Source organism: Onychomys torridus, chromosome 6 (genome assembly GCF_903995425.1).
Source record: "Onychomys torridus chromosome 6, mOncTor1.1, whole genome shotgun sequence".
Taxonomy (NCBI): domain Eukaryota; kingdom Metazoa; phylum Chordata; class Mammalia; order Rodentia; family Cricetidae; genus Onychomys; species Onychomys torridus.
Window position 1 is genome coordinate 42601221 of NC_050448.1, and position 21267 is coordinate 42622487.

The window sequence follows — 21267 nt, forward strand, 5'->3', positions numbered from 1 at the left end:
CAATAGAAAGTAACCAAGACAGACTTCTATAAGCATTCTAACTGGAGCCAATTCTCTGGGCCTGCTAAGTCTGACTTTTCTTGGTATCACAACTCATTCTTTTTTTAATCCTTCTTAGATGTGCATGATCTCACTTAGGAGGCAGAGGCAAGTGGATCTCTATGAGTGCAAAGCTAGCTTGGAGCCAGGTGGTGGTGGCGCACACCTTTAATCCCAGCACTTGGGAGGCAGAAGCAAGCAGATCTCTGAGTGTTCGAGGCCAGCCTGGGCTACCAAGCAAGTTCCAGGAAAGGCGCAAAGCTACACAGAGAAACCCTGTCTCAAAAAACCAAAAAGAAAAAAAGAAAAAAAAAAAAGAAAGAAAAAGAAAAAAAGAAACTGAGGTCACAGACTCTTGTCCTGTTTTCTTGGAGTTTTCTCACGAGCACTCAGAATTCCTCTTGCGCAACTCCATTCCTGGACCACGTTCCCACAGTTAGCACAACAATTGTTGGCTTCGTGAAAGAGGATTACATTGTAAGGGAGATTTTAGTGTGTACATTAAAGTGGTTTGGGGGCTTTTTTTTGCTTTTGTTGTTTTGTTTTTTATTTTTAGATAAAGTATCATATTAACCCAACTGGTCTTGAATTCCTTATCTTCCAGTCTCTACTTACTGAGAGCTGGGATTACAGGTATGTGCCTCCATGCCCAACTCCAAACTGGCTTTCTACCAGGGCAGCTTACTCTCTAGCTCAGGGTTCTGCCCCAAAGATCTTTTCTTCCTGTGCTCTGTGCTGCTATCCTCATCCTTTGTCTTAAGGGCAACCCTCTCATCTAACAACAGGGAAGCGTCAGCTGTCTTTATTACCAAGAATGGGGTCCACACCTCCTGTGGCACTGGCCCAATCTTACTAGCAGATAGAAAGATGCTGGGAAGAAAAATGTGGCTTCAGAAAGAAAACATTTGAAAAATTCCTTTATTATAAAGCTGATGAAATTGAAAAATAAATATTAAATCTGGCTGCCCAAAATAACTAATTTGACAGTCAACACTTAAATTTTCTCTTGAGATATTAACAATACAGGGCTATCAGTGTAGCTCAGTAGTGGTGTGCTAGGTAGTTCAGAGGGCATGAGGCCCTGAGTTCAATCCCTAGCACTAGGGGGCAGGGAGAGAGAAGGAAAAAGCAAAACATTAGTTATATATATCTTCCTACCAGGTAACTTTCTATAGTGTGTCATTTTTCCTGAAAGTATAGTACATTGATCATAATTCTTTCAAATTGATTTTGATATTAACAGTGTCTTTAATATTTAAGGACAACTAGACTAGAATTTTGGTCACCTGAAGGAATTTCCATTCTGACTTAACAAAAAGTGGTCATATAGTGATGCATATCACTCTTCAGAGATCACCTCTAGACCTGAAGGATGTTTCATCCTTTTCTCCAAAAGTGTAAGCGGCTCACAAGTTCTCTGAGTTTCAGAACTAAAGAGAAGTTGCCAACGTTGTCCTTCCAGCTTCCATAAGCCCTCCGAAACCTGTCAGAATAACTTTCTTTGGTCAAGCTGAAATCTGGTCCGGTTGTTTTTAAACAATTGTCCTTTTTCCATCTTTCTCTCCAGGAATCTTTGAGCTTTTCAAAATAACTTTCTTTTTCAGATTCTTCCTTCCATATCCCTTCTCCTTTCTTTAAGGCTGTCAATTCAGCTGTAAGTAAGTTTCTGTGGACTTCCCAGTGGGTTTTTGAGTCATAATTTAGCCCTTCAACTAGAACAGTTTTGCCCAAGCCTCTTCTCAAAATTTCCTCATTCAGATTCACATTAAAATATCCACCCTGAATAAAAGGAAAGAAACCAATTATTTAATAAATTGTTACTATACCCAAAATACCTTATTTACCTTAAAATTCAGCAATTTTATCATTTTAGAGAACAGCAAAAAAAAAAAAAAAAGTATAACAGAAAGGCCTTCAGGTTGAGTTTAGTGGCACATGCTTGGAATTCAAGCATTTATGAGGCTGAGGCAGGAGGATTACTTTCTTACTCAAGGCCAGACTAAATTACAAAATGGGACACTGTCTCAAACAAAACAGTAACAATAAGAAAGCAGGGGCTTGGAGATCTGCAGCATCCAAACAAAGGCTCATACTCCCAGTGCTGGGGAGGCAGAGACAGGGGAACTCCTGGAGCTCACCGGCCAGCCAGCCTAGCTGAGTAGGTGATCTCTAGGTTCAGAAAGAGAAGATACGATGCATGGGAACTGAGGAAGATACCTGACACGAACCTCTGGCCTCCACACATGCACACACAAGTGTCAACACCTCTATACACATATGAACCACACACACAAAACAAGTAACAAGACAAACCAACAAAACCACAACAGAGGGTTGAAGAACCTAAAACAGCTATTGCTAAATTGAAGGATTTTATTTTTTTGTATAATACACACGCAAGACTTGCTCAAGGTCAACTGACTCTCACTGACCTCTAACCCAAAGAAACACTGAAATGGTAAACTATAAAATGTGCTATTCACACTCTTGGCTATGTAGACACAACATTTGCAGGAGAGTCCACAGCGAAACAAAGAAAACTGTAACTAACAGGTAAACAAGTCACAAGGAACTGTAACAGCATTACATTGTTAAGTTAAAAGCCACAGGGTTTGGGGGGCTCTGGCATGTAGTTTTGTTTGTTTGTTTGTTTTTAATGTGTATGGGTGTTTTGCCCTTATGTGTATGCATGCCTGTGCATCACTCTAATGCCTAGTGCCAGGAAAGGCCAGAAGAGGACACTGGATCTCCTGGAACTAGACATACAGCTGTAAGACACTATTTGAGTGCTGGGTCCTCTGCAAGAGTAGCCATTGCTCTTAACTGTTGAGCAATTTCTCTAAATCCAGGTGTGTACATTTTAAAAACATCTAGTTCAAATAATCGTTGACTACCTTGAGACTTTCATTTCTGGAATATTCCATTTGTAAAGAAATCAATAAATGACCTTCCCTATAGGGTCATTTATTTTGTGTGTGTGGTTAATATGTTCATTTTATCATAGGAATAAAGCAGACACTGTTTTAATCTAACAAAAATAATTAAAAAGTATTGATAGCTTCATTTTGAAGTAAATCACACACACACACACACACACACACACACAATCTCAAGCAGACACATGCACAAACACACATTCACACACATTCATATACACATTTTCAAAAAGTAAATCACAATTAATGTGAAATTAATCTAAAAATGTTAAAATTCCAGGCTTAAATAAGGAAATATTTTCTAAGAGTCTATAAAACAAAATAATCTTTTTTAAAAAAGGCTTTGAAACAAAATTAAAGAGGAAACATTCTTTCTCTGGGTACAGTAAATTTTGGTTCATGAAAGGTTTATTATATTTGTCTTAGTTTAAAACATGTGGGCTGGAGAGATGGCTCAGAGGTTAAGAGCACTGGCTGCTCTTCCAGAGGTCCTGAGTTCAATTCCCAGCAACCACATGGTGGCTCACAAACATCTGTAATGAGATCTGGTGCCCTCTTCTGGCCTGCAGTCATACATGCTGTATACATAATAAATAAATAAATCTTAAAAAAAAAAAAGTTATAAGCTCATTTTCTTGAGCCAAACCAAAACAACTGAATTTCAGTCTCCCACATTAGTAGAATTCAAGCAGGAGAAGTAACTGAATCACACTATGTGCACAGCATAGTTTGTTCACCTAGAAAACAATGTCAGGACAAGGAATAAAGGTGTTTTGAGCCAGGACAAACTCTTCCTGTGGTTAGTCTAGTTAAGGCAATTATTATCCTTTATGGTCCCATCTGTAATGAGAACAGCAAACCCAGGGGATGGTTTTCTGTGTGCATGAAGTATCATGACCATGACATTTACTTTTACAGCTTCTGAGTGTGAACACACAGGATATTGGAGCAGACGGAGCAATATTTATCTTTAGAAAACATCCTTGCTTGTTGTAACCTCCAGTTGCCAAGTCTCATTCCCCAAATGATTTCTAGTAACAATGTGATATAATATATTCATGCATATGTAAATGTATAGGGATAATCCTCTATTTAGTAATAGCCAAAATCATCAATAATTTAAGTTTTTTCCTTTCTCTATAACTTTCTTTTTATATCATTATTATTATTATTATTATTTTGAGACAGGGTTTCTCTATGTAGCCCTGGCTGTCCTGGAACTTACTATGTAGACTAGGCTGGCCTTGAACTCATAGAGATCTACCTGCTTCTGCCTCCCAAGTGCTGGGATTACAGGCATGCACCATCACCTCCTGGCTATTTTTATTATTTTATCAACATTTATTTTTATTTTATGTGTACAAATGTTTGCTTGTATGAATGTACATGATGATCCTCATGTGTGTGGTGCCTTCATAAGCCAGAAGCAGACACTGGATCCCTGGAACTCCAGTGACAGACCTTTGTAAGTTGCCATGTGAGTGCTGGGAACCAAACATAAGTCTTCTACAAGAGCAGTAGGTGTTTTTTACCACCGGGCCATCCCTCCAGACCCATATTTTTATTTATTTAGTTTAAAAAGATGTATTTTTATTACTTCTATTTATGTAAATGTATGCATGTGCCTGTGAATCCTGATCCCCCAGAGCTGGAGTTACAGGTGCTTGTCATCAGCTTGATTTGGGTGCTAAGAATCAAACTCATGTCCTTTGCAAGAACAATATGAGCTCTTAACCACTCAACCATCTCTCCAACCATCTCCAGGCCTTAGGTTTTTATTTTTTAAATTATGTGTATATGTATGTGTCTATGCTCCTAAGTGCAATGCCCAGGGAGGCTAGAAGAGAGGATTGGATCCCCTGGAACTGGAGTTATAGGTGGTTGTGAACTGCCTAAAGCGGGTTCTGGGTCCTCTGGAAGAGCAGTCAAAGCTCTTAATTGCTTGAGCCACATCTCCAACCCCTTTAGAAATCCTATTTAATATAAACATCCACAATTTTACAATGAAACTTAAGTAGTGTCAGTCAGTGGTGGTGCATGCCTTCAATTCCAGCACTTGGGAGGCAGAGGCGGGAGGATCTCCGTAGGTTTGAGGATGGCCTGGTCTACAGAGCAAGTTCCAGGATAGGCAGAGCTACATAGAGAAACCCCATCTTGAAAAAAACAAAAAAAAAAAAAAAAAAAAAGGAAGAAAAAATTTATATATGAAACACCTTGTTCTTTACATATAACCATAATTAGCAGTTTGAAAAGTTCACTATATCTTAAAATGCTAATTAAATAAGTGTTTGCTTATAAGAATACAACATGGTCAGTTATTTCTTCACACTGCTTACCTTGTTCACTAACAGGTAGCAGAAGAGTACCGCATTTTCCTTTCCAAGAAGCTGGAACCACACCATCTGGGAAGGTTTAAGCTCGTTCTGTAACCAGATCTTACCAGTTTCAGTGAGTTCTACTCCAGCCAGCTTAACCAACAAAAGCCCACATGGCTCCTCTAAGAAAGTAATGTAGAAAGCAGTTTAGTTTCAAGGCAGACCACAAAGCAAAGTCCAAAGTCATTTGCCTGGAAGACCCTAACACACATTATTTATAAATACCCAAGCTCTAAATTTAAAACCACTTCTTTTTATTAAATTTTCTTTTAAAATAATACAAGTACAAGCCAGATGTGGTAGCATTTAATTCCAACACTCAGGAAGTAGAGCCAAGTGGATCTCTGTTAGTTTGAGGCCAGCTTGGTCGACATAAGGACCAGCCAGGATTGCCTGTCTTAAAGAAAGAAAGAAAAAAAAACTGTCTTAGTGTTCTATTGCTGTGAAGATACACCATGACCACAGAAACTCTTATAAAGGAAACATTTAATTGGGTCTGGCTTACAGTTTCAGAGGTTTAGTCCATTTTTGTCATGTCAGGAAGCATGGTGGTATACAGGCAGACATGGTGCTGGAGAGGTAGCTAAGAGTTATACATCTGGATTGGCAGGCAGCAGGAAGAGAACTGAGACACACTGAGACCTCAAAGCCCACTTCCTAGTGACACACTTCCTCCAACCAAGTCACACCTACTTCAACAAGGCCACATCTTCTAATAGTATCACTCCCTATGGACCTATGGGGCCCATTTTAATTCAAACCATTGCACAAATAAATACCAACCTGTTTTTGCGTCCTGGGTGCTAAGATTAAAGACATGTGCCACCAGGCCTAGCTTGTAATTTGTTTTTGATTTTACAGGTCACATTTAAAAGATGACAGAAGTTGGGCTGGAGAGATGGCTCAGAGGTTAAGAGCACTGACTGCTCTTCCAGAGGTCCTGAGTTCAATTCCCAGCAACCACATGGTGGCTCACAAACCTCTGTCATGAGATCTGGTGCCCTCTTCTGGCCTGCAGTCATACATGCTGTATACATAATAAATAAATAAATAAATCTTTAAGATGACTGAAGTCTTATAAGACTCCTTGAATTTCCGAACTATTAAAAACTATTGCATCATGAAATGGTCACAAGCCCATGAGGGCCAGTGGTGGAATGCTATGGTTTGAACACGAAATGTCTCCCACAGGCTCATGTGTTTGAAGACTTGATGACAGTTGTGGATGGAGCCTTCAGTGGGCAGAGACTTGCTGGAAGACTGTATAACTAGGGGTGGGCCTTAAGGCTTGTTTGTTTGAGAATCTCTTCTCTCTATGTAGTCCTGACTGTCCTGGAACAAAATGTGTAGACCAGGCTAGCCTCAAACTCACAGAGATCCACCTGCTTCTGCTGCTGAGTGCTGAGATTAAAGGCGTGTGTCACCAAGACCAGTTGGGCCTTGAGGTTTTATAGCTGGGTCTCACTTTTTTTTTGGGGGGGGGGGCGTTTCGAGACAGGGCTTCCCCGTGTAGCTTTGCACCTTTCCTGGAACTCACTTGGTAGCCCAGGCTGGCCTTGAACTCACAGAGATCCAATTGCCTCTGTCTCCCGAGTACTGGGATTAAAGACATGCGCCACCACTGCCCAGCCTCACTTTTTGATAGTTGATACAATGTAACCGGCTAGTGTTATGCCTCGGCTGCCATGCCTTCCCCATCATGATGGACTGTATCCCATTGGAACTGTAAGCCAATATAAACCTTTCTCCTTTAAGTTTGGTGGGTTTTGTTTTGTTTTGGGTTTTTTTGGTTTTTTGAGACAGGGCTTCTCTGTGCAGTTTTGGTGCCTGTCCTGGATCTCACTCTGTAGACCAGGCTTGGCCTCGAATTCACAGATATCCGCCTGCCTCAGCCTCCCTAGTGCTGGGATTAAAGGTGTGCACCACCACCACCCGGCTCTCCTTTATGTTTCTTTGGTCAGGTATTTTTGTCTCAAAAACATGTAAAGCAACCAAGGCAGCAAGGAAAAGTGCTTGTCATGAGTCTGACTACCTGAGTTCTATTTCCAGAACCAGCCATGTGGTGGCAGCACACGCCTTTAATCCCAGCACTAGGGAGACAGAGACAGGTGGCTCTCTAAGAGTTTAAGGCCAGCCTGCTCTACAGAGTGAGTTCCAGGACAGCCAGCACTACACAAAGAAACCCTGTCTCAACAAACAAACAAAGAAAAGAAACAAGCAATAAAGGAAGGAAAAAATAAAAGAGAGATCCACACTCACATGCACACATCACACACACACACACAAACACAAAATTTAAAGTGTAATTTTAAAACATTTTTTCTTTTATAACTTATTTATATTTATTTTATGTGCATTAGTGTTCCGCATGCATGTATGTCTGTGAGGGTATCAGATCTTGGAGTTACAGACAGTTGTGAGCTGCCATGTGGGTCTGCCACGAGCTGTTGGGAATTGAACCCAGATCCCCTGGAAGAGCAGTCAGTGCTCTTTAGCCACTGAGCCATCTCTCCAGCCCCTTAAAAAGATTTTTTAGAAAAGGTTTCACTGTGTAGCTCTGGCCAGCCTAGACCACTCTATGTAGAACAAGCTGGCCTCAAACTTAAAGAGATTCTCCTGCCTCTAGTTCCTGAGTGCTAGATTAAAGGCATGCATCACTACACCTGGCAATGAGGCGTTGTTGTTGTTGTTGTTTTTTATAAAAGTATTCTAAAACTTGGTTAGGCTGATAACAGTAAACATTCTCCTTCAGACTTGGGTTTCTTAAAACCTGTCCCTGAGTTTCAGGCAGAGAAGCATCAGTAAGTAGGAGGATTGTGTCCTTAGTAAAAATTGTGTGATACAGCTAATATGTTATTAGGTTAAGACAGAACATACAATGCAGGTTAGATGATGCTGTGGGGAATGTAGCATAAGCATAATCCCAAAATTCACAAGGCAGAGCCAAGAGTCTCACCAGTTCAAGGCCAGCCTGGGCTATATGCAAGACTTTGTCTCAAAAACCGTAAGTTTTAAGATTAGATGACTGTAAGCCATTGGTATAGCAGTAAATTCTGAGGTCTGTTCTAATGTCTGAATGTTGCCAGTACCAACATCTTCCATAAAAGCTTATCTAGTCTATGAGACCAAAGATGAAGTAACCAATAATTTCAACTGGATAGTCTGAATCTAACTCAACACTATCAACTGTAGTATTAATGTCCCAATTTTTCACAGAATAAAGGCCAATGGGTTGTTTTTTAAATGGGGAAATTTCCTATTAAACACTCAAAGTATGATATGGTCAATAAGAATAAAGTCATTGTCAGGTGGTAGTGGTGGCGCATGCCTTTAATCCCAGTACTCGGGAGGCAGAGCCAGGTGGATCTGGCCAGCCTGGGCTACAGAGTGAGACCCAGGAAGGCACCAAAGCTACACAGAGAAACCCTGTCTCAAAAAACAAACAAACAAACAAAAAGAAACTCAATAAAAAAAAGAATAAAGTCATTATGCTTTAACAAACCATCCATAACAAATGCACGAGTAGGAGAAAATCATAGGTTTTCACCAAAACCTTTGAATATTCTTGGAATACAAATGTTACTTTCAAACTGTGCTACTGTGACTTCTGGCTGGATATGGTGGTCCACTGCCTACAACCCAGTACTGGGGAAGTAGAGGCAGGATTGTCACAAGTTTCAGGCAACCTTGGTGTACATAATTATTTCAAGACCAGCCATGGCTATATAGTAAAAATTTGTCTCAAAACAATAACAAAAAACATATTTCTAAATTTAAAAATGTACTACATGTATTTATAGTGTCTGTGCATGTATATACATTGCCACAGCACACATGTAGACATGGGAGGACATGTGGCAATCAGTTCTTTCCCTCTGTCATGTGATCTCAGGGATGAAAGTCAGGTCTTCAGTCTTGGTGGCAAATACCTTTACATGCTGAGTTAACTCGTCAGCCCTCAACTATCTCTTTGGTTATTATATTTATTTTATTTTTATATATGTGTTTATGTGTGTATATAAACATGGAGTTCATGCACATGGGGGTCAGAGGACAACTTGTGGAGTTGCTTCTTTCCTACTGTGTGGGTCCTTGGTGGCACTCAACTAATCAGTCTTGGTAGCAAGCAACTTAACCTGCTGAGCCATCCTGCCTGCCCATGACTTCAAATCTCTATTTTTAGCTTTGTTTCTGTGATATGAAACTTTTTGTCTTTCTAGTTCTTCAATGTATCTTTAAATCTTTTTAAGATTTTATTTTATATGTATGAATATTTTGCCTGCATGTATGTCTGTGCACCTACCCTTGGAGTTCAGAAGAGGGAACTGGATCCCCTGGAACTGGAGTTATATGTGGTTGTGAACCATCATGACAATTGCTGGGAATAAACCACTAAGTCATCTATCCAGTCCCCTTCTATAAATCTTACATGACATGACATAAAAGTCATGTAACTTTGTTATGACATTTAGGTGTTACAGCTGTGTTCTGACATAGTAGTCATAAAAGCCATTTTATGGCACAAGTCTTGACAGCTGTTATAACTTAATAGTAATGACAGCTGTGTTATAATAACATGATGGCTGTTATGCATAATAGTCATGATAGCTGTTATGCCAATAGTGCTGGGAACTGAAGCCAGGTCTTCCGTAAGAGCAACAAGTGTTCTAAACCACTAGGTCTTCTCTCCAGTCCCCTTCAATAAATCTTGCACAGAAACATTTTTTTCAAGTCCAATCCACATCGAATGGAACAACACAGAGATGCTAGAAGGTAGCAGGAAAGAGTACCATAGCTCTAGTGAGCAGGCTAAGTGTACTCTGTCAGAAAGGTAGCATGTGGGTTTATAGATGAGCACAGAATCAGGAAAAGGAGAGAGTACGTCAAACGAGGTAAAGAATATGGACAGCTGGAAAAATCAGAGAATGACACTAAATGACACTGTCTCGGTGATAAATGCCACCACCAAGGTGTCTGCCTCATCACTGAACTCTTTTTTGTTGTTTGTTTGTTTTGAAATAGCCTCACCCTATGTAGCCCCGGCTGGCCCAGAGACTTGCTCTGCAGATGGAGAAGCTGACCTCAAACTCACAGAAGCCCTCTTCACTCTGTGCCATTGTGCCCACCAGGAATACATAGTTTTAAAGGTTTTAGAAAGCATATGATAAACACACGGATATCTGTGAACAAACTTAGTTGTTACAATAGTTATAATAGCTATGTTACGATATAATAGAATAGTTATAATAGCATATAGCTGAGTTATAATATAATAGTTGCAATAGCCATGCCATGACAAGAAGTCCTGATAGCTGTGCTGTGACATAATAGTTATGATACCCATGTTCTAACATAATAGTCATGAAAACCATGTTCTGACATAACGGTCACAATAGCTAGTACAGCGTAAGTGGTGTGAAAGCTGTTATGACATAATAGTGCACAGCAGTGTGCTTACTGTACTTACACGCTTGCTCCCTGGGGGCTTGTTCACCCTGCTTCTTATAGAACCCAAGACCACCAGCCCAGGGGTGGAACCACCCACAGTGGACTGGGCCCTCCCTCCCCCATCAATTACTAATTAAGAAAATTCCCTACAGCTGGATCTTATGGAGACTTTTTTCAACTGAGATTCCCTCCTTTCAGATGACTCTAGCTTGTGTCAAGTTGGCATGAAACTATCCAGCACATGATGATAGCCATGTCATAGCATAATAGTCATGACAGCTGTGCTCTGATATAATAGGTGTGATAGCTGTGTTATTACATAGTAGTCATAATATCTGTGTTGTAAAATAAAATAATAGTTATGTTCTTTTGTTGTTATTGTTGTTTGTTTTTTTTCTAGACAGGGTTTCTCTGTAGCTTTGGAGGCTGTCCTGGAACTCACTTTGTAGACCAAGACCAGGCTGGCCTCGAACTCACAGAGATCCACCTGCCTCTGCCTCCCAAGTGCTGGGATTACAGGCATGCACCACCACCGCCCAGCAATAGTTATGTTCTTTTATAATAGTTCTAATACTTCAAGGAAATTCAAGCCAATAGACAACATCCTAAGACAGGAAGAACACCTTGGAATATATAATTTGTCAAAAATATTAGTGTTTTAGCATCAGAAGTTTAAAAAAAAAGACTAGGATCATTTCCTTGCAACACTTCAAGTTCTGTGACTATTGCAGGCACATATCTATTTCAATGGCCACTACATGTTATAAGACTATAGCAAAAGAACAGGCAGTCACTAAATCACTTGAAAATGTGAAGGGTTCTAAATATTTCATTTCTGTGTAGCCCTGGCTGCCCTGGAACTTGCTCTGTAGACCAGGCTGGCCTCAAACTCATAGAGATCCACCTGCCTCTGCCTCCGAGTGCTGGGATTAAAGGTGTGCACTACCATGCCCAGCCATTTCATAATTTTTTAAAGTTGTATATGCATATGCATGGGTGTGCTTATACCTTCTCATCTATATACACCAAAAACTATGAGGGGTGTCACAGAAGTCATGAGGAAGAAGTTTTGGAAATTTGCATTCTTTTTTGATATTGGTAAGTACCAGGGATCAGAACCAGAAAGGAAGTGCAGTTCTTCATACTATTATGTCCCACTATACAGGCATCCTCAACTCTGACTGTGGTGGTTTGAATCAGAACGGTCCCCATAGACTCATATTTGAATGCTTGGTCCCCAGTTAGTGGAACTATTTGGGAGGGGCCTTGTCAGAGTGAGTGTGGCCTTGTTGGAGGAAGTGTGTCACTGGGGATGGGCTTCGAGGTTTCAAAAGCCCATGCCAGGTCCAGCCTTGCTCTCTCTGTGTGTCTACAACTTAAGAATCAGATGTGAGCTCTCAACTACTGCTCTAGCATCATGCCTGCCTGCTGCAACTTGACACTCCGTGGCAATAATGGACTAAAGCTCTGAAACTGTAAGCAACCCTCCAATTGAATGCTTCCTTTTATAAGTGGCCTTAGTCATGGTGTCCCCTCACAGCAATAGAACAGTTAACGGACACAATGGCTAACAGTCATTTGAACCAAACTTTTTGGGTAAAGAATAGTCTCAATTTTTTTGGATCTATATACTAGTTCTATAGATACAAAATAGAAAGGTCTACTTGTATTTTACAGACCAGATAGTAAGGGTGGAGAAAGGGACATGAACGGCTGTTTCTACAGAGCTGGGAATGAAATCCAGGGCCTCACGTTCACTGAGCACTCTTCTACTGTGCTATGCCTCCAGCACTGACTTGATAACTACCTTCTTATGTTCTATGTGTTATTACCTCATTGAAAATAGTGCTTAGGGCTGGGCGGTGGTGGTGCACGCCTTTAATCCCAGCACTTGGGAGGCATCGGCAGGCGGGTCTCAGAGAGTTCAAGACCAGCCTGGTCTGCAAAGCCAGTTCCAGGACAGCCAGGGCTGTTACACAGAGAAACCCTGTATGAAAAAAGAACAACAACAACAACAACAACAAAAAAAAAAAAAAAAAAAAAAAAGGAAAGAAAACAGTGCTTAGGTGGTTACTAACTTTCTACTTCCAAACCAATTTTAGGTGGAAGATTTTTGTTGCTGTCGCTGTTTTCTTTTGTTTGTTTATTTTGTTTTGTTTCTTGGGGTTTCTTTGGTTTTTCGAGACAGGGTTTCTCTGTGTACCTTTGCGCCTTTCCTGGACTAGTTCTGTAGACCAGGCTGGCCTCGAACTCATAGAGATCCACCTGCCTCTGCCTCCCGAGTGCTGGGATTACAGGCATGCGCCACCACGGCCCGGCTTGTTTTGTTTTGTTTAGCTTCTGAAAGTATAAAATTATCTCTTTCCCAAGAGCAATTTATGTCAGTCACAACGTATTCGCACCATTATCTCTTCTGTAGTAGCTACCATCTGTTGAGTAACACACATCAGGCTTCTTTCATTTGTACATTTATTCATGGAGTTCCGGACTGAACAGCAAAACAAAACAAAACAAACAGAAAACCAAAGCAAAAACCAAAAACTACTTTCTAACTATGCCCTAGTGGCTCCACTGGATAGGGAAAGAGCTTATAAAACAAAACACACAGAAACCAAAACCAAAAACCAAGCAAACAATAACAACAACAAACTAATGCCGTTCACCCAAACTCTCTTAACTGGTCAGCATTTCTCTATAGACTGTGAGCATCAAGTTTGGGGGAAATGTTCATGTCGATCAGGAGCTTATGCTTTAGTGGAGAAGATCAAAACACAAATATATAATATGCACAGGAAATTAAAAGGAAAACGGACAGCTTATAGCCTTGCAAGATGGACAGCAAACCTTAAAAAGCAGGGTAGAAAAACAATGAATACTATAATTGCAGTGCATTTAAATGCCTATGCGCTTAATTCTTCACAGGAGAGTTAAGGAAGTTTCACAAAAAAGACAATAGAGGTGGATCTCAAAGAATGAATTTAAGTTGTCTGAGCGAAGACCCAGACCCAAGGTTATGAGGTTGTATCTACAAAAGAAAGGTGTGTGTGTCTGGGCTCTTTGATATGAAGCAAAGATAACTGATAATAAGTAGAGAAATGACATGGCTCCTAATACCCCTCTAGTCTCCTTTGGGTCCTCTCAACATTTCCTTCCTGTGTCTCAGCTACAGGAGCCTTCATACAAACTGTCAAAAGATGCAAGCTCACTCCTACCTATGTTGTTCCTGACAGGCCCACCCAAACATTCAGGTCTGATTACATAACAAATCCTCAACAAGACCTTCTCTGACTACTGTATAGGTGTAGATTTCCTTAACCCCACCAGGCCTGAATAGTTATCTGTCCTAGGACTCTCTGTTCCTTGTTTTCATCAATATTAGAACAAATTTTCACATGTATATTGTCTATCTTCCACCAAGATTGTAAGAGTTAGAAGGAGGGCTGGAGAGATGGCTCAGAGGTTAAAAGCACTGCTTGCTCTTCCAAAGGTCCCGAGTTCAATTCCCAGCAACCACATGGTGGCTCACAACCATCTGTCATGAGATCTGGTGCCCTCTTCTGGGATATGTGCAGATAGAACACTGTATACATAATAAATAAATAAATCTTAAAAACAAAAACTAAAACAAAGAAAGGGGCTGGAGAGATGGCTCAGTGGTTAAGAGCACTGACTGCTCTTTCAAAGGTCCTGAGTTCAATTCCCAGCAACCACATGGTGGCTCACAACCATCTGTCATGAGATCTGGTGCCCTCTTCTGGCTTGCAAGGACATATACAGGCAGAACACTGTATATATAATAAATAAATACATCTTTAAACAAAACAAAACTTTAAAAAAAAAAAAAGAGTTAGAAGGACCTTGTTTGTTTCAGTCAGTGTAGTTAGAGTTTCTCTGTCTGGCCCAGTCAGGACAAATCTCTCTTACCCGCCAGTCCCACAGTTGCTCAGACCCAACCAAGAAAGAACATAGAAACTTACATTGTTTAGAAACTGTATGGCCGTGGCAGGCTTTTTGTTATCTGTTTCTTTTATCTTAAATTAACCCATTTTTGCTTATCTATACTTTGCCACATGGCTTGTGGCTTACCAGTGTCTTTACATGTTGCTTTTCATGGCGGCGGCTGGCGGTGTCTCTCTCCAGCCATTTACTTCCCAGAATTCTCTTCTCTCTTGTCCCGCCTATACTTCCTGCCTGGCCACTGGCCAATCAGAACTTTATTTACATAGAGCGATATCCACAGCACTTCCCCTTTTCTTTTTTTTTAAAGGAAGGTTTTAACTTTTATATAGTACAATTACATATAACAAAACAATTATCAAGCAAGAATTACAGTTACAATATTAAAGAAGATATCCTATCTATCTTATATTTGTGAGTCTAAGGTTTTATATCTAACTTATCTTGTATCATAACTGAGGAAATTATAACTATCTAGTCTTCAACCACATCAAAGACCTCAGAAGGATCATATTACCTGAGAACCGGGAGAAGGATGTAAACATGGCGGCGGCTGGCGGTGTCTCCCCCCAGCCTTTTACTTCCCAAAATTCTCTTCTCTCTTGTCCCGCCTATACTTCCTGCCTGGCCACTGGCCAATCAGAACTTTATTTACACAGAGCGATATCCACAACAAGTCAGCATTGTTATCTTAGATCCTAGGCCATAACAGATTGTCATCATTTGTGGCATGAGCAATCAAATGCCCAAATAAAAAACTGGGCAGTCAAAACTGGGTGGTGGTGGCACACACCTTTAATCTCAGCACTTGGCAGGCAGAAGCAGGTAGATCTCAATGAGTTGGAGGCCAGCCTGGTCTACAGAGAAAGTTCCAGGAAAGCAGGGCTGTTACAGAGAGAAACCCTGTCTCGAAAAACCAAAAGACTAGACAGTCAACTAAAAAAAAAGAGAGAAGGAAGATAAAAACTCTAGAGCCAAAGGAATAATTTCTTGTAAATAAGGCCATGGTTCAGACTTTCATAGACTATGGAACGTAATCAGAAATTAGTATATTTTTGCTACTTTATAAAAGAGTATCTAGTTTTACAATTCTTGCATCTTACTTACTTTTCCATGAAGATATAAAAGGCAACGTAATAGGAATATGTTCAATTTCCAGACCACACTCAGTTATCCGGTGTAATCGGCCACGTAGTTTAACTTTCTTTCTTATAAATTCTACTGGAATATCTGAAGAGGTTGTAAATTTTGATGTCTGTTGATTTACAAAGAAAAACATGTATTTTCACTTAAAATGAAAACAAGATGTGAAGATATCTAAGCATTTAGCAAGTAGACATAGCCATTGAAAAGTTTTAACTCCAATACTTTAATATTTAATAAAAGTTTTAACATTAACACTTTAATATTTAATAAAAAGTGTTTGTAGCGTCTGGAGAGATGGCTCAGCAGTGGATGCCCTTGCTGTGGATGTGGGTTCAGTTTCCAGCACCTAGTTCCAGGAGAACTGACATCCTCTTCTGGCATCTGGTATACATAAACTCACATGCACAAACATGTATATATAAAAATAGTAAATAACTTAAACATGTTTATAGGGAGTTAAAGCTTACTACTCATTCATTTCTATTTCAAGCTACTATATAAGAGATGTTAAATGTAAATCCTAAGCAAAGCTGTGTTGAATTAAATTAGACTCCTAACTGGCAAGACTTAAAAAAAAATTTTTTTTTAATGATTTAGGAGACAAAGCAAATCTTTAAAAAGAAGAGAAGGGGGGTAGGGCAACATTGGAAATTTACTTCTGCCCCCAACACCTAGTTAGTGCCCAAGGTTAGCAACTATTTATTCGACAAGCATCACCATGACTAGCTCAGAACCTTACCTAACACTGTCCATCTTTGTTTTATCAGGAAAGAGTATTTCATGCTATGGTATATTTTCTCTGCAAGGGAGAAGAGCTTTATCTAAATGCTGGGGAAATTCCCAGTTACAACTCAACTAGGACTTAATTTTTAAAATTCCTAGTTAGTGTGTGTGTGTTTGTGTATATGCTACATTGTATATGTGGAGGCCAGAGGAAAACTCTGTGGAGTATGTTCTCTCTTTCCACCTTCACAGGAGTTCTGGGGATCAAACTCAGGTCTCCAGGGTTTATGCAAGAGCATTTAACCATGGAGCCATCTCAAAGCCCCAGGACTTACTTTTAACTTGGATTCAGAAAGATCACTCTGGAGTTTTTGTTTGTGTGGGCGTACATAAAGAACTTAGGTAAGTCTGTTTTCAGATATTCATCAAAGTGAAAGCCATAAATGAGAATTAGCATTATTGAGATTCTGTCACTCTGTGCTACCTAAAAAACCTAAAAAACCATCCCAGGTTAAACTGGAAAGTTGTAACCCTTCGAATTAAATAGCTGATTCTATAATCTGACCATTTATGTTCGATAACTAAAAAACAGCCACATCAGAGTTAATATTTCTATTGAAATATAATAGTTTATTTGCAAAACACCTGAGAAACAGTTTTGACTAAAAGACAAGATTTCATCAGTGCCAGCAACTCCCTAGGCAGACAAGGAAAAGACAAATCCTAGCTTGTTTGGTTTTGGTTTTGTTTTGAGACAAGGTCTCCCTCTGTAGTCCAGGCTAGACTGACCGGGAACTCACCAGCAGACCAGGCTGACTATGAACCTCCTAAGCTGCCAGGAATCCTATTTAGTTTACAGAAAATTGAGATCTGCTTACTGAAAGGTTATGGTCTGTGGAACAGCTAAAACAGCTCATGGGATCATAATCATGTGATTAGAGATAACAGCAACTTTAGGACCTGCTGGCATAAATGCATCAATAAAATTTATAAATTACTAACCTGCTTGCTTTTTCTTTACTCCAACTCATTCCTTACATGTAGGCTTGACAATTTTAGCATTTAGGTTAGTGGTTCAATAGAAGTTAGGAAAATAACTCTGAACTATTCAGAATGCTATCCAATTGTTACTGCCTCTTATAAGCAATATTTTCAAAAAGTAAACCAAAAACAATTGAGATATACCACAGTACCTGAAATGCAAGTTTAGTGATTATACTATTTTAACCAACTAAATCTTTTATGGAATCTTTTTTTCCATTCTAAAAATACGATTCTGCCAATAGTCTGTAGAAGTAAGTAAGCCTTGCAGTATGAATGCAAGCTGCCTGAAACGGAAATAACCGAATCTCCTGTTGCTGCTGCCTCTCCCACTTTGACTCACCAGTCGAACACTTCTTATTAGTATCATGATTCCAACTATGGCCATTCCAGTGCTGATGTTCTACAGAAAGAGACTTAGTGATTAGTTCTTCTCATCTGCAATCATGAACGTACAAACTTAAAAAGGAGAAGGAGACTGTTCTCACGATCACTAATAGTTCAAACAATGCCGAGGCCTCAGATGGAAGCTCAATTCGTCCAAGCACTTTGCTGTGTCTCCACTTCTGTAGAGCTGACTACAGTATTCCTTCCTAGTTCTTCCTTAGCAATCTGGCCTTGAGTGGATTTTACCTTGTCTACAAATTCCTTCAGTGCACCTCTGACCTAACATTTCTAACTTTGCATCCATGCATGATGAATTATGTATTTGGTAGAAAACCTTAAAATACAGCACTATGGCAAGTATATTGGGTAAACGGTTGAACATTAACATAGATAGTAATAACACATGCATTTATGTGGCACTCATTAATACTAAATGGCAGATACTGGACTACTCTAAGGATGGAGCTACAGTGGCATCTGAAACAGGCACGGCCTTGGACCTCATGCTGCCTAGCTGCAAATCATTTGCAAAGCTCAATTTCCTCAAATTCTCAGCAGAATTTTGAAAAGTTGTTGTTCCTTCCAAATCCACCCCCCCTCCTGTCTTCCCTAACGGTCTGTCAGTCTTTGTTCCTACCTCCTTCGGCTCCCCAGAGGAACCCGCAGGCGTCATTTCTAGAGCGTCTTCTGTAGCTGTCTGTAGTTTTTCCAAGATGTTGGTGAAGACCAAGGCTTTACCCACTCTGCCAGGTTTATGCAGCTCGCATGTGTCCAGTTCTAACTTCCCTCGAACACTAAACTATGTCCAGGTGCCTCAAACAGCATCTACCTACAACTGTGCTTTGCGGTCTAACGACCACCTTCGAGATCACGGTCTCCACGTTTGCATGTCCAAGAGCTCCACAGCTTTTCCTAATAAATCATTTTCTGCGACTCCTCCAAGACAAGAACCATCACCGCCATCAACCCAGGGGCACCTCGCTCTTGGTCCACATCACCACCAGGACCTTATTGGCAGTGCTTTCTCTAGGATTAGTCTTGGCCGTCTAGGTACCTTTGGTTGAATTTCGGTGACTCCTCTTGTTTCATTTAAAGATAAAACAGGCCTGGGGATATAGTTCAGTAATAAACACTAGAATGCTTACTGTTAGTTCGAATCCCAGCCTGGAAAAAAGGCTCCGTGGGGGCCTAAGGGGCTCCCCTACTCTTCCTGGGTCTCCTGCCTGCGGTACTGAACCAGGAGCTACCCCTGGCCTGACCACTCCGCGCGGTCCCCAGCCCGAGCCGTCCCCAGCCCGTGCCGTCCCCAGCCCCGCGCCGTCCCCAGCCCGAGCCGTCCCCAGCCCCGCGCCGTCCCCAGCCCCGAGCCGTCCCCAGCCCGAGCCGTCCCCAGCCCCGCGCCGTCCCCAGCCCCGTGCCGGCCTCGCAGTAAGGAAGCAGGCCTGGCCGACGTCGCCTCCCTGCCGGTCCTCCTCGTGGCCTGCCGCGAGCACCCGCTCAGGCTAGCCCACCCCGCCGGGCCGTGGCACCTGGACAAAGCGCAGGTGGTTGTCCGCCCACTGCGACACTCGCGTCACCATGTTGGCCTCCCTTCGGTCCCCGTCGGGCGCCGGCGGCCGCGCCATGTTCCCGCGACCAGCCCGCGTGCTCGTGTCTCCCGCGGGCGGCAGGGGGCGCTGCGCTGCGCGTCCCCCGTTCCCCTCCCCTCCCCTCCCCTCCCGGGCGCCTGCAACCTCCTGTGTGCATGAAGTGTGCTACAGTGGTACCACGCCAGGGCAACAGAACACTCAAAACAACAACAAAAATAGGGGAAGATATTAAGACTTAGGAAGTATGGGGGGATATCCATGATCCTTTTATTCCTGCTGCATTTTTCATAAGCTTTTTAAATTTGTTTTTCGAGACAGGGTTTCTCTATGTAGCCCTGGAACTAGCACAGCAGACCAGGCTGGACTCAAACTCAGGATCCACCTGCCATATTTTATGGTGCTGGTGAGCAAACCCAGGACCTTCTACACATCGGGCAGACTCCCCACCCCGTCTATGGAGAGGAGGCTGGCCTCTGAACACTAACCCTCCTTTCTCGGCTTCTCCACTGATGTGTTTCACTGTGCCTGGATTTCTATATATTTTTAATAAAGAAAATAAAGGAAAGGCAGATGGAGATAACCTATTCGCTAAGCCAAAACATGTATTGTGCTAATAAGTTTAACTTTGGCCCAAAGGAAGATCTGGCCTTTCCCCTTGCACCTGGTAATTTCTAAAATACCTTACCTGATAAAACTATCTTTTATCCAGGAGCTTTTGAGCCTGTAAGAGTGTAACATCCACTTACTGTTGAGGCTTTGGGTCTCTGGGTATCAGCTGCTCTTCCAGGACAAGATGTATGCAGTAAGAGCTGTGCACACAGATGTGGGGGCGCTTTCCTGGCTGTACTGCCCCATGCTTTCTCACATGTGGTCGCTGAGTCAGTGTTGTTCATGACTTCATGGGTGGACACTTTTTTTTTTTTTTTTTTTCTGTTTTAAAGCAAATTACTACACCTGAGAGTGTCCTGGACACTCCCAAACTCTACAGTTGGTATTAGTAGTTTTGGAACCTTGGTATTATTGTTTAACTCTGCATGGGTTCAGTGTATTATCATCTCTATTTAAATATATTTAAAACATTACAGTAGAATTTTCCGAACATGTGAAGCCCTGGGCTGGGTCCCTAGCACTGCAAAAATATAAAATAAAAAGATGAAAAAGTCCAATAAACTTACCTTACAGGAATCAAATATATAATGTTGTAAATCAGAGTTTCCCATTTTTATGAATAACATTGACATACTACACTCACTTGTGAATTCTGTGTTACTTGTGCAGATGTGCACACACGGGTACTTGTGTCACAGTACCAAAAAGAACTGAGAAACCTTTCTAAGGAAAGGAAGCTTTTATCCTAAATCCTTGTGAATGGACAACAGGAAAACAGTTCTCTAGAGATTATAAGTATCTAGTGATGCTTTCTCATCTGCGGGACCAAGTCATCATATGTAAGTCTCCCTTGAGTTCCAAGGATTGCGTGGAAGTTAGAACACAAAGAGGGCCAATCTCACCTCAAAAGCACAGCACTCACCACTCACATTAGCTTTCATTGTCAGTGGAATCCCTGCCATCTCTCCCTACCTCAGGCTCTGCCTTTTCAGTCAAATCTTGCTATCCTCACTCCCC

The 21267-nt window shown here is 41.2% G+C and overlaps 1 protein-coding gene across 3 annotated transcripts; it reads right to left on the bottom strand.

Moving 5' to 3' along the window:
* Positions 1 to 960: 960 nt before the first annotated feature.
* On the bottom strand, positions 961 to 19705 carry C6H3orf33 (chromosome 6 C3orf33 homolog). 3 transcript variants are annotated; one of them, XM_036191262.1, is made up of 6 exons: positions 19582 to 19643; positions 18690 to 19158; positions 18009 to 18068; positions 15863 to 16010; positions 5312 to 5472; positions 961 to 1818 (listed from the first exon to the last, which is right to left on the bottom strand). In XM_036191262.1, the coding sequence occupies exons 2-6, from the start codon at positions 18723 to 18725 to the stop codon at positions 1417 to 1419; spliced, it is 807 nt and encodes a 268-aa protein (XP_036047155.1). In that variant the 5' UTR covers positions 18726 to 19158; positions 19582 to 19643; the 3' UTR covers positions 961 to 1416. The 3 variants fall into 3 exon arrangements, with proteins under 3 accessions (XP_036047155.1, XP_036047153.1, XP_036047154.1); XM_036191260.1 differs by lacking the exon at positions 18690 to 19158 and having other exon boundaries at positions 19582 to 19705; XM_036191261.1 differs by lacking the exon at positions 19582 to 19643 and having other exon boundaries at positions 18690 to 19335.
* Positions 19706 to 21267: the final 1562 nt, after the last annotated feature.